This window comes from Nestor notabilis, unplaced genomic scaffold, assembly GCF_000696875.1.
Source record: "Nestor notabilis isolate BGI_N333 unplaced genomic scaffold, ASM69687v1 scaffold6336, whole genome shotgun sequence".
Lineage (NCBI taxonomy): Eukaryota > Metazoa > Chordata > Aves > Psittaciformes > Psittacidae > Nestor > Nestor notabilis.
In genome coordinates, this window is record NW_009931483.1 from 82,188 (window position 1) to 95,595 (window position 13,408).

The following is a 13,408-nucleotide window of genomic DNA, read 5'->3' on the forward strand; positions in this document are numbered from 1 at the left end:
ATATGGTTAGTTCAGTGCTTGATTTTTACCAGGCTGTCTTTCATACCGGTTTATGATTTTGTGCAGATCATTTCTGTTTTAACAAAAAAAAAGTCTTTCCCTTCTACAGTGAACATAGTTGACTTTGAATGACCTGATTCATGGGTCCCCCGCTTTGGCCTTCTTAAAGTTATCCCTAAAATAACTTAGAGGACCACAGCGGATCAGTATTGAACACTTCTGTTTATCTGACTAGAGATTCCACTTTTGACTTTCCACACCAGAAATCTTTGGAAACTTTTGGGTTGTTCACTCTTTTGGGTTGAGGGTTCTTACTTTTGGCTTTCTGACTGAAGGGTGAAATAGCTTTCTCTGTGGTTATACATCCATACACGTTGTTTGCTGAATTCCTGGGGTTTTGGGTTTTTTTAAGTATACGAAAAAAAAAAGCCATAAAACATATGCTGTTTGTTTTCTGTCACAAAACGAAGTTGCAGAACAACTGAAATCAGGGCTAGTTTTCCAATATGTGTGCCTGTTCCCTGGTCTGAAGCCATTAAAGAGATGACAAAGAAGAAAATAGAGTAACCAGATGCCTTTGAGAACCACAAATCTGAAATTTAAATAGATGTGCTGGCAAGTTTTAATATGCTTAGCTGAATCAGAGGTTCATCAGTCTGAAAGTGATGGATAAATCTGTGAAGTATCCAGAGCCTGTCATGGTAGCTTAAGCCATCTGAAGCTACTGGCCAGCTCAGCTCATGTGCTCTGTCACACCGGTAATTAAGAAAAGCATTTTTTCAGATAAGACGGTGACTGAAAGGCCACAGGCAAGAGATGTACAACAGCACCACGCAGCCACAGAACTTCTGCCACTGTTCACATAATGGAAAATGAGACCCAAACACACTCTCATCCAAGTAACCCTGTAAGTAGAGGAGAGGAGCTTCTTCTTTCCATCTGTAGTCTTCAGAGCTCTCCTTTTCCTCCTCCATATGCCCTTTCAAAACAAACCTGATTTTAGGTTTCGAACTTCCTGTGACTCCCATCTAGCCAAAAAGGAAGTATGTGAACTAGATTAAAATGCTTCTTTGCAAATGGTTGGTAGGTTAAAAAGTGTGAAGTAATGTGAGGATTAATGAATATTCCAATCTAATCTCCTTCTTATTAAATCCAAAGAATTCTATAATTGGAGTCTGCAAATAAATAATAATAATATAATAATACTACTAATAATAAATTAATGACATCGTATGATACCTAGCTATACTTGACCTTTATCAGTGAGATGTGAATTTATCATTTCACCTGATCTGCAAGGCACTTATGAAGCAAGTAAAGGCACTTACAAAGTGAGATGACATGTGTGTGTTAAAAATAGTCAGATAACACAGCCTACACGGTAACTCTTTCAAATGAACTGAGTCTTGGTCTGGCTCTCTTTGTAGTATTTACTGTGTTGTCTCCTAATAATAACACCTCATGAAGGGTTTAGACTGAGGATTTTTTAATGCAGAACTAAGCAATAGGGAATGGTTAGGCAGAAAAACGTTTTGGTTTTTTTTACAACTCTTCTTGTGTAGAATATTTGACCCAGTGGGAGAAAACCAGTTTTTAAAATCAGTTTTTAAAATTCAGGGGCAGCATTTTTCCCCCACACAAAAGATTTGACAAAATCATTAATTTAATTGAGATATTGATATTGCCTCTTCAGAGGATCACGCATTGTTACCTGTTAAACTCAATGCTGAAGTGATGGCTGGAGCTTAACTTACTGCTTGGCACATTTGCATCTCTATTCTGTTATTAACCAATTGAAAGGCAGTGCCAGCAGTCCTTCAAATCTGAGGCAAAAATGGAAGGAAAAGGACCACAGAAGGGCAGCAACTGTTGAAAAGGAGTTTTATAAAACCAAAGACATAGTTCCTAAAACACTGGAACAGACAGAAATTTAGATGAATTAGAGAAGCAGGTTGCATTACCCAAGCAGAGCTGTGCTTCTAAGGTAGGAAGAGCATGTTGGAAAAATACGCACCTGCCAGCAGTGGTCCAAGTGCAACAGGCTGTACTGAACATGTTGGACTTGAGTATACTGTGACTAGCAAAAAGAAAATCAGAATAGAGACATGCTTTGTGTCTGTGCAAAATGGCACTGTAGGGAAGGAAAAGAGGTGTGTGGAAGGAGGTATTTCTTCCTTCCACAGTTCTGTAGAAGCCTGGTAAGACCACTCAGTTCCAGGAGTGGGACTGGCGGGCCTGCTGTGGTGTTGCCTATAGCTGTGGTACATGCCAAAAGGGCCACAGTATGCTCCATTTCTGCCTTCGTGATTGTATATGCAGTCTACAAATGATAGTCATTGGTAAATGAAAGAAATCCCGTATTAAGGGTATGTGTTTCATCAGTAGCAAAGTTCAGGACCAGTAGTAATCTGAATTGGTGCCAACTATTTCATTTGTAATACCACAACTGACTGGCCGTGAAAATAACTAATTATATTACTAGGATTAAAAATGAAAAGCTGAAAGCAATTTATAATTCAATCAAATAAATAAAGACGTCTCCTGATCTCTTCATAAAATTTACACAAAAGATGAATAAAAGAAAATATGGTTGTGTCTGTTCCTGAGTAGCTATACTGTCTCAAAGAGCTCAATCTGTTTTCCTTGATACCTGATTATATTGTAGATCTTCAGAATTACAGTGCTCAAATGATTTTAATTTCATTATTCTTTAAGTTTGACATAAAGCTTGTATGGGTTTGCTCAATACACTTTTTTAATTCATATTATGCTCCATTTAAGTTGTTTGATTTTTTTGGGAAGCTTTTCTTTCCATCTTAGATGAATTCCTTTATCAGTCCACAGGGTCAGTCATGTTGGTCTGCTGACTGTCCTCCTAGAAATGCAGTTAAAGGCTGGCACCTCTAGTTTTTCTAAAACCTGGTAGAAACAACATCATTTAAAATGTCAACACAGAAGTTCTGGGCCAAATAATGGTCTACACACTTATTCAACTATACAGGATACGATTTCCATTACCATTGTATCTAGGTAACATGTTTACAGTGAAGGAGCACCTTGTGACTAAACAGCTGACAGCTGTTCATGCTAAGAAACCTTTACATGTGCCTGGGGACCTTCATAAAATATAGAGTATCCATGTTCCTAACTTGAGAAGCAAAGTATGAAAGAAAACAATTAAGGTTTTGCCTGTGATGACAGCTGATTCAGGCTTTTCAAGAGTTCCCAATTAAAGTTATAAAAGTAGGAAAGCTTATTACCTGTGACTTCTCCTGTTTCTTGAGAGCACAGTTTAAGTATCAAGTCATGAACAGTGACTTTTTACTGCTTTTTAAATCTAGATTTAACAGTATAAAGGTAAGAAAAGGCTTTTCATGAATTCAGCAAATTATCACCAGTTAATTTATCCCCTGGTAGTTTCCTACAGGTTTTCATAGAAATCTTTCTTAGTAATTGAACTCAGATTTGTGTATCAATGAAGATTAGTAGCTGTACAGTGTTTTAATCCAAAAGTACTCATATCTGTATATTTATGATCAACTGAGGTGGTTGGGTTTTTTTCTGGAGACCAAGGAGAACTCGCTATCCTTTTATGACATGACTAAAATGCTTTTACTACAGAAGACCAGCAACTTCGTGAGCTGGACTAGAATGCAAGCAACTCGTGCTATTTTTTTAGTGGTGGAAACTGAGATTTTTAGATTCTGTGGGAACTATGGTCTAATTATTGCACTACTTCATGCCAAATGAGTCTAACTGTGTATGTGGACAGTCAGGACAGATGCTAAATGCTAGCTCTCCTCTATTTGGACAGCATTGCATTCTTTCTTTATATTAGCTTTAAAACTGACTCCTTTTTGAAGTTTGCCTTTTGCACAGAGCTACTGTTATTCCTTCACAGAAAAATACTCTGCTAGTGTGACAGGAGGTATTCTCAGGTGTTGGGCAGATTGTTTAACCTGAAAAAGTGATTTGAAAATAATTCTCTCTGCATTGTTTATGGTAGCTAACACTCTATGTACATAAATGCAGTATAGTCTTAATATTTTCTGCATGTCTGTGGTGAGTTTTATTTAGAGGTTCATGATCTTTAAAAAGGAACAGGCATATAACAAAATTAGTTCATGGTTTGAGCCATTTTGGACTAAGAGTAGAAAATATGGACTCTAACTCCTTTTCATAAGATTGCATCCAAAAAAGCCCAACCCCCCTCCAGAACCCATTATTACCTTGATTGTGTTTGGCCTGGAGCTAGGAAGTTTACAGCAAGAACTTGTTACTTGCCACGAAGCTTCATGTTCTGTTCTGTCCTGTCTCTGCTGCTTATAAAGAAAAAGTAATAGAAACTGAATTTTAGTCATTGAAAACCACATTCTTCTTGGAGTCTATCACAGGACATAGCTGTGAATTGGTACAGATTTTATCCCAAAAATGCACCATTTGTCACTGCAGATGTACGTTAGATCATTTGGGCAGTTGTGTTACTACAATGTGGTTGTCTACAGATGAAAAGAACAGAATTTGTGCTATTTTTCCTCCAGTCACAGTTTTTGTGTGTTGCTTTCAGTCTTTCTCCTGTGTGGAGGTTAGTTTTTGCTAGTCCCCAGTACTGTGCAGCAGCAGCAGACTTTATACGTTTGTGGATGTGTTTTGGCATGAGTAATGTGGCACAATTGCAGAATACTAAAATGTCTGCTATTACGTCTGCAGAAGCATTTCCAGTCTTGATCACATAGGAAAAAAGTGTATCGTTATAGTTTTAAATACAAAACATTTCTCATGGTTTCTTGGCACTGTAACAAAGTGCAGCAAATCGGATTAGAGTTGGTTTTGAGTACTCATCATACTCGTTGCCTCACTAGACACTAAGTAGCCCCCAAAAGAGCAGATATTTTTCCCTTTTGCTGGAGGTGACATGGGATGTGCTGATGCAAATACAGGTATGCATTGTGCATGTGTAGCACACAAAACCCTGTTGACTTTTAATTTTATTTTGATTGCAAAGCAGTCATTGCCTTTTAAATGATAGATGAGGCATTTCATTAGAGATAAGGAGATATATGGAGGAGGCCTAAAGTTGCTTTGAGAAAGGAAGATCTTATTTGCATGTTAATGTGGCACGTATGCTTGAGTTTAGATACATTTCTTATAATATCACTTCAAAATGTCAATAGATCAAACTATTTAGGTTGAAATTTGCCATGAATTCAGTCTACTTCAGGTTGATTTGTTTGGAGATTGGACAGGGAGTATCTGAGTGAATGATGCTAGAGAAAATAGCATTATTTTGCCTGCACTGAAAACATCATGTGGCCATTGTGTTGATTAAACTATGAATTATCTCCATCCTCTAAATAAAAGATTCCAAGTTTGCAAAATTACTCCCCGCTATCTGTATTTCAGCAGATATCTCAGATGAAATATGATAGTGTTACTGGAGATTGAGTATGGAACTGGTGAAGTTGGTGTGTGTGCCGAGGAGCTGCTACTGGCCTACAGGGCCAGGGCTGAGCAAGACTTTCCCATAGCTGTTCCTCCTGGACTGCTGCTGAGCACCAACACCGGGAATAACAGGAGAGTTGCAGCTGACTTTTCCTTCTGCTGTCACTTAATCAGTGAGGAGGAGGAGGAGGAGAAGTGCACCAGGCAGGATGAAGAGGTGCAAAGCAGTGGAGAGCAGAGCAATTGCTTACAGCATTGCACGCTTTTGTTTCGTCTCCTTCCGGTTTCAGAATGGACGGATCTGCAAGAATAGCACATCCCTTTGTAATATATGAAGCCATTCTCCTTTTAGCATTCGTTAGAGCTTGAAAAGGTTGGAAAGCTTACAATAAAGACTGCCTAAGAAAGTAAAACGTTATCCTGAAGAATTACATTTTAACCTGGGTTGTGTTGGATAGATAATAAATAAAAATCATGCTTGCCGTCTAGCTCCATCCTCTTGTACTCCCAAATCTGATTTTGTCCTTAATCAAAGTGGGCATTTGAGGAGAAAACAACAAATGCATACTTTGTCCTAAATCAGCATATCATTAAAAAAAAGTTCATCACCATAAGATAATGCCAGAAATACAGTTTTTAGCTGGTATTTGTTCTGCCAAAATTAGTGTGTACTCTGGAAGGAGGCTGTTCTATTCTCCTTTCCCTTATAAAAGCTATAAAATGGGGATGATAAAAGCTCACCTTACAAGGAGGTGAAGATAAATAGAGTGTTTGAGATATTCTCAGAGGCTACATTCAGCACAACCTTAGAAAATGTGGATGAAGTAATTAAAAATACTGTATTCTCTATATAAAAACTGAATGAGGAACATCTATAAATCATTGCTTGATGCCTTTGTCCCAAATATGTGCTATGAAAGTAAGATTTGTCATCATTAAGTTGTTAAAGTTCACATTCACTTAGTTATAAAATGTTTAGCTTTCCTCACTAGCAATACCTGGAATTTAATAATCTTAAATGAAAATACGTCATCTGTGAATCTTCTTACTAGGCAGTGACAGGAACACATAGGTGATCATGCTCTTAACCTCCAGCTATAGATTTTAAAACCTAAGATAAGGTATAGCTTGTTCGTTATTGTTATTTCCTAATTTCTGAGGAATCCGTCTTTGGTATTTTTAGTGTTTGATCAGTGAGGAGCTTATGCTCCCCTTCCCCATGCTACCAAAGGACTATTAGGGAAAGCTGGATAGGTAGTGAATAAGAGTGTTGGGAGAGTTCAAGTGAATAGTTCAGTTTATGTAGTGTCAGTTGTGAATATTGAAAAGGAAGGAAGAGCTAGCCCATAAACCTCTGAAGGGCGGTGGGTCTCATGGCTAGAGCAGCAGTATCACCTCCTCCTTACCTGGCATCCTGAAGCATAGGATGTTTCCTCTGCTTGGACGGATCACAGTGAAAGGAGAGTTTACCTTTTGCTCGTGCTTTTCCTTTTGAATCTGTCCTTTCTTCAGAAATGGAATACTGCAGTCATTGTAATATCAATGATGTTAAGAGAGAATTTTCCAGGCATGTTTCATGCTAATATTAAATCTGCAACAGAGGCTATTCATTGTGATTACATGGTTAAAATTCCTGTCTCTTGCACAGGAAAGATACTTCTGATTTAAGTATACTTAAACCACAAGAAAGATGCAGTGTATTTTATAATGATGTATCAGGGGGGAGGGAGGTGGACATTTATAAAAGAAAAGGCTTACATTAATTTTGGTTTAGGGTTTTTTTAAGCATAAATGATAAAGTAGAAAAGCTTCAAAAATGTAGGAAGACAGTCATGTATCCCTCAGCTTAGGTTTGGAGTCTCAGTCGTGTAGAACTAGAAACATAATTGAGTAAAACATTTTGTAGAACAGGATCTTTAACCATGGGAAAAGAGTAGTATAGAAACAGGTGAAATACAGAGTAGGATTAAAAAGATGGCAGTGTTTTAATGGATAAGGAAGATGAGAAAAAAAGGGTAAATGTTAAAAATTAGTATGGTAAGTGGATAAAAAAATGAGATTGTAATCATGTGTTCTCCCTGTCATTAAATGAATGCATAAAGAATTGAGAAAAATTAAGTGTGCATTGGAGTTTGTTAGAAGGAACGACCTCTTCATGTACCACAGATTGGAGCTAAACTGTGGTACTCGTGCCAGCAAAAATCATTATAGCTATGAACATAACAAAACTCTGAGCAAGAATGGAATGTCTTAAATGTATTCTTGTTATCTTTACTTCTTGTAATTGATTATAGTAGCAAAGAATGTAAGTGATATTTATCCTTTTGATTTTAGACTTAGCCCAGTTTTGAACTGCTGATCTAGTGTTGAGGGCAAATTTCTCCTATCTGTGCATTACTGGTTCAGATATCTTCCTCTGAGGCAGCTTGTAGCGATCACAGCTGGATTAGATTAATCTTCAGAAGGGCAAGTCATGCAATTTGTAATTACTCAAATGAGACCTCTGCCTAGAGGTTGGGTGAAAATAACCTTTGCTTATATCGTAATGCTTTCTAGTGTTAGCTAACAAGTGGAATTGTACATCGTTGAATTAAACACACTTTTAGGAAGTATTTATATACTAAATAATGCTCAAAAGATAATAGAAGTAATGTGCTAATTAAAAGGAAAACATCTTTTCTACTCTGTTGAGAGACTATTCACAGCATGTAGGTTATGGGCAACGATGATCAAGTACGTAACATTATATTACATTTCTAAACTAGTGTACTACTGGTCTATTTTTGTGTGAGAGATTACTTATACCTTAAGGGAGCAGTTGGTATTAACTGCTGTTCTTTAATGAAAATGGTCTAGTGATTTCTGCAGGTGTGGATGGAGGGCCTGGGGATGCAGGCAAGTAAGCTCTGTTTGCATATGAAAAAGCAAAAAACCTATTGACTTTGTGTGTGTGTGTGTGTGTGTGTGTGGTGTGTACTTTGAGAGAAAGAGGTTTTGTTTCCACCAGTAAGGGTCTGATGTTATTTGTCTCTTTTCACTTCATGTCAGCAGCAATGTAGTAGACGCTATAAGAATCTGAAAGAAAACAGCCCGAAGTTGTGCACGTGAAAGAATGGATTCTGTCTGCGCATTTCAGTCCTACTTTGCAAGGGAAGTTTCAGGAGAATGCAGTTATTCCCAACTCCATGCAAGCCCTAGAGAGAGAGAATGCTTTACAAGAGTGTGAGAAGCCATCCATCTGCCTCGACTGCTAGTGCTAGTAGTGCAGTTTAGCTCAGGGACCAGATTTCTGAATGCACAGCAGTACAGTTTGAATTCCCAGGATATGGCACACACCAGGTACTGCTGCCCTCCTTCTTTCACATTTCCTATAGGAGGTCTTGATTTGCTTGATCTCCTAATCACTTAAAGAGCTGTAAGGAAGATAGCTCTTGAAAGAGGCACTCAATCTGAACCCCAGGCCAGGCTTTGTCTGTGTTTACTCTCTCCAGCTCATAGGTGCTGTAGTTTCTAGTGGCAGTGCCGGGCAAGGAAGGGTGCTTTGTTCTTGTGACCTTTCTGTCATTGGGATTCCATATGGAGTACGCTGTCAATGGGAGTGGATATGAAACGAGTTAGATAGTTTCTTATTATTTCTGAGACTATGCTTTATTTGCCAATTAATAGTAGGGTTCTTTATCCTATGAATTTTTTGATAAATTATTTCTGTGCATCCAGAGTGATATTTATCCTCTCTCTGAATTTACGAATGTGGCCTACTAATGCCATTAATACCTTAATACACAACAATGGCTGAACAAATAAGAGAATATTGTATTTGTGAAAACAGTTCATATGTTACTCAAGAGATGTGGGCAATTTCATTTTAGGGAAATGAGGCATGTAGGAGAACCTGTTACAGATCAAGAAGTCTACAGAACATAACTTTAGTGTCTCTATCTCCTTTTCATAGAATAGTTTAGGTTGGAAAACACCTTTAATATCGAGTCCATTTTCCTCAGATTTGACATCAAATTAAAGGCTATGAAGATACCAAGAAGTATAATATACATAGACACATTTTTATATGTTTAGATATAAAATATGAAAAAAGCTCTGTATGTATATATAAAATCTATGTATGTATACAGATGTGAAAAACATCTCCAAAATGCATTCTTATGTGGTTATCCATGGGTATCCAAGGACAACTTATTTTGCCATCGCATGCTGTCTTACGGAATATGCTTACTCTCAAATAATAGTTTGCAGAAGCAAATACTGAAAATTAATAAATAAACCCAATTTAGAGTCTCCCAGAGAGGAACGTGCTTTCGGTAGAGAGAGAAATCTCTAGAATGTTTCACGTCTATCATCAGGATGCTTGAGATTTTCTGTGGTAAGACTGTAAGGAGACTTCTGAGAAGCAGCATAGAAAATCCTCTCCCAGAGGCTTGGAGCCTGATTCTAATTATGTTCTTGAGTTGATCTGATCCACTTCACAATTTTGTTTTATTTGGTCAGTTTACAAATCTTTTTCTCCATGATTCTGGAAGATGCCAAGTTGCCAGATAATAAAACTTGATTGAGTGACTGGTTTCTGTGAATACTGTGTTTTCCTACCATTTTCAGTGCCTTTACCATTTTCCTCAGGCAAATAAAGAAAGACTTTCTCTGAAGATTATCTTTTGCATCGGATGTTATAGTCAGATTTTGATGTCAATACAGGATGCTAATCAGAGTGAAATCATCTGGGCTTGTAATGGCTGTTAAAATCCACAGAATATCATTAAAGTGTTTTACTGTGTATGTAAACCAGCTTAATTAAGCTAATATAGAGGGCTGGAGCACCTTTTCTATGAAGACAGGGTGAGACAGTTGGGCTTGTTCAGTCTGGAGAAGAAAGGGTTCCAGAAAGACCTTCTCTTTAGGCAGCTTCCAGTGCCTAAAGGGCCCAACAAGAAACCTGGAGAGGGGCTTTGGACAAGAGCCTGTAGAGACAGGACAAGGGGAATGGCTTTAACCTGCCAGAGGGGAGATTGAGATGAGCTCTGAGGCAGAAGCTCTTCCCTATGAGGGTGCTGAGGCGCTGTCACAGGGTGCCCAGAGAAGCTGTGGCTGCCCCATCCCTGGCAGTGTTCAAGGCCAGGTTGGACACAGGGGCTTGGAGCAACCTGCTCTAGTGGAAGGTGTCCCTGCCCGTGGCAGGGGTCCTGGAAATGGGTGATCCTTACGGTTGCTTCCAAACCAAACCATTCATGATTAATACATTTATAATTTGTGTGTATTTGTAGACATTTTGCCACCATTGAAGAAGGAAACCTGAAAAACTTAACTTTGATGATAACTTTGGTAATTGTAACATGTATCTAACGTCTACCTGTGTAGGTCAGAAAGTATGGGGCTATTAGGCTTCAGTCCACTCAATTTTTTAATATAATTTGTATATTTTGCATTGATTTTGACCTTTTTTTATGAGACTACGGTTAGTTTGCCAGTATGGCTAAAACAAAACTGTAATTATTTGAGCTGCTTTTATTAAATGTCTTCTGAAATTGCACATTATTACAATTCACCTTCTCTGTAAAAGTAACTGCTTTATCTGTCATGCGAGAGCTTTTTACTCTTTTTTTTTTGTGGTTTTTTTTTTTCTTCCTTAAAAAAAGGCAAAAGCTCTCTAGACTGAGGTGCACTTGAGAAGCTAATTTTTTCATTGCTTTTGACTAAACCACAAAGTTTCTGATTACTAGAATAAATATTAGATTGCAGATTAAGATATTCCCCTAATGAGAGTTTGGGTTAATTTGGTGTTGAAAAAGAGCTGACTATTTTTAATATCAGCCTTTTTATATTCTTTTAAACATTGCCACTAAACACTTCATTTCTTTAGAAGCATCCTGTCTGTGGTACTTCTGGACCTGATGTTGTTGGCCACTTTCTTAATGCCATGTGATCTTTCCTGGCTAATCTGTGAAAGAAGTTGTAATACTTAAAAATACACAAAATGAAAGAACCAGTTAACATCATTATTAATTGATGGCACTTAGGTGTGTTATTTATTTAGTGTATGAAATTCATCTGTATACCTTCATTCTTCTAAATATATAGGCAGAAGAAGAGGAGAAAATATAAGCTGCTTTTGGACAAAATAAAACTACTGTTTCAGAAACACAGACCACAAATCTAATTTCCCCGTGAATTAAGAAACTAAATAATTGGCAGTGATACTGCTAGCAACTTCAGCCTGGTTTTGTTCTTCATTTTTAGCCCAATGTAATGAAGATAAATTCACTTTGCTTTTTCAAACCTTTAAAAGCCTTAGAGACCAGTAAATATTTCCCTGTATTTTTTTACCGTCCTGTTCATTACTGTAGGAAGCAAATACATAAACTGAAATCAGCCAGCAAGTCTGTACTTTCTGAGAACCCAGGGGGCCTCCGTGTGCTTTAAAAATGTATGAGACTTTTTCCACGGAGTCGTTATTAGCTGCTATGGGTCACATGGTTTGACATTGCTCCTCAAAGTTTTGCCTTTAAGCCAAATGACCTCCTGATTTTGGTATCGATGCACACTTTCTTCTGGAAAATGGGGAGAAAAGGTAGAAAACAATGACAGTCATGACAAGGTCTGTCTGATTTTGAGAGCAGATATTAAACTTGCCAAATGCGAAAGTGCAAAACCGGTAAATTCTGTTTGCCCAAATAAGTGTTTATGGTTTATGAAATAGGAAACTGCATGAAAATTAGAATTAAAAATCCTACCTCTATAGAAGACTTGTATATGAGAAAATTAGCTTTGTTAGAAAAATTCTTTTTAAGTAATTAAATACTCCAAAGCTCATGCTGTGGTTCTACAAACATAGATTCGTCGTAAAGCAGGTCATGTCATTAGCACTTGTCACCAGCTTTATGTTAAATCGCATACCTAAGTGGTTAATTATTGGGCTCCAAAATAATAATCTAAAATTTAGATTTCTTGCCTATCCTTGTTTTGTGTATTTCATCCATTTTAACTATCTTTTAGATCTGTGCACCAGAGATCGCTGTAATTCATTACAAAGGCTTGGCATACAGCATAGTTAAAAGAAATTAAAAAGGTTTGTTATTTTCAAAATAAAAATCCCTTAGCTTTTAAATTATTTTATTTAAGTTGGTATTTTTTATTGCCCTTCTAGGAACAAACTTCACCCTTGCAGAACTAGGAATCTGTGAACCCTCTCCCCATCGAAGTGGCTACTGTTCAGATATAGGAATACTCCATCAAGGCTATTCCTTGAGTACGGGCTCTGATGCTGACTCAGACACGGAGGCAGGAATGTCTCCGGAGCATGCCATCAGGCTGTGGGGAAGAGGGATCAAATCCAGGCGAAGTTCCGGTCTGTCAAGTCGTGAAAACTCAGCTCTCACCCTTACTGACTCCGACAATGAAAATAAGTCAGATGAGGAGAACGGTAGGCCTTTTTCTTCAATATATTCTTAATGCACATGTATGAGAATGTGATAATACTTAAAAATACATGAGGATTTTTTTAAAGGTCAATTGTTCACCTTTTTTTCTGAGTTTGACTAAAGCTGCTTTTTAATGTTGGGGTTTTTTTTGGCATTGATTTCAGGAAACTCTGTTACCTGTATATCATGTGATATATATCATGCTTTATCTTACAGTTTACTTTATATGCAGTAATCTCTCACAGACGTATGTGCTCAGAGTACACAAAGTCAAACTCAACAATGAGAAGCAGAAAGAAATTTATAAAGAGAAGTAGTTCCTCATGTGTGATTTTTATACATGGCTTGAAGTAATACTGTTAATCTACAATATGCCAGTAGCTCTGACAGTAGTGCTAATTTTGTGTGGTTTTTCATCTGCTGAGTTTTTAAAAAAGTAAAATTAACTTGCTCTTTGCGTATAGGTAAGTATTGTGGGGCATTTAGAAAGCAAACTTGTGCATCTGACTGAGGCAAAGCACTTCTATTCCATATAGTTT

At 37.4% G+C, this 13,408-nt stretch overlaps 1 protein-coding gene across 1 annotated transcript in view; it reads left to right on the plus strand.

The window, feature by feature from the left end:
• Positions 1-12,871, plus strand: part of LOC104406827 (teneurin-2-like) — a gene marked incomplete at its 3' end in the record, with an annotated part of 43,660 nt that extends 30,789 nt beyond the window's left edge. Inside the window, exon 2 of the mRNA XM_010015931.1 lies at positions 12,596-12,871. Coding sequence (XP_010014233.1) covers positions 12,596-12,871 — 276 coding nt within the window. The remainder of the gene's footprint in view (positions 1-12,595) is intronic.
• Between the last annotated feature and the right edge of the window lie 537 nt (positions 12,872-13,408).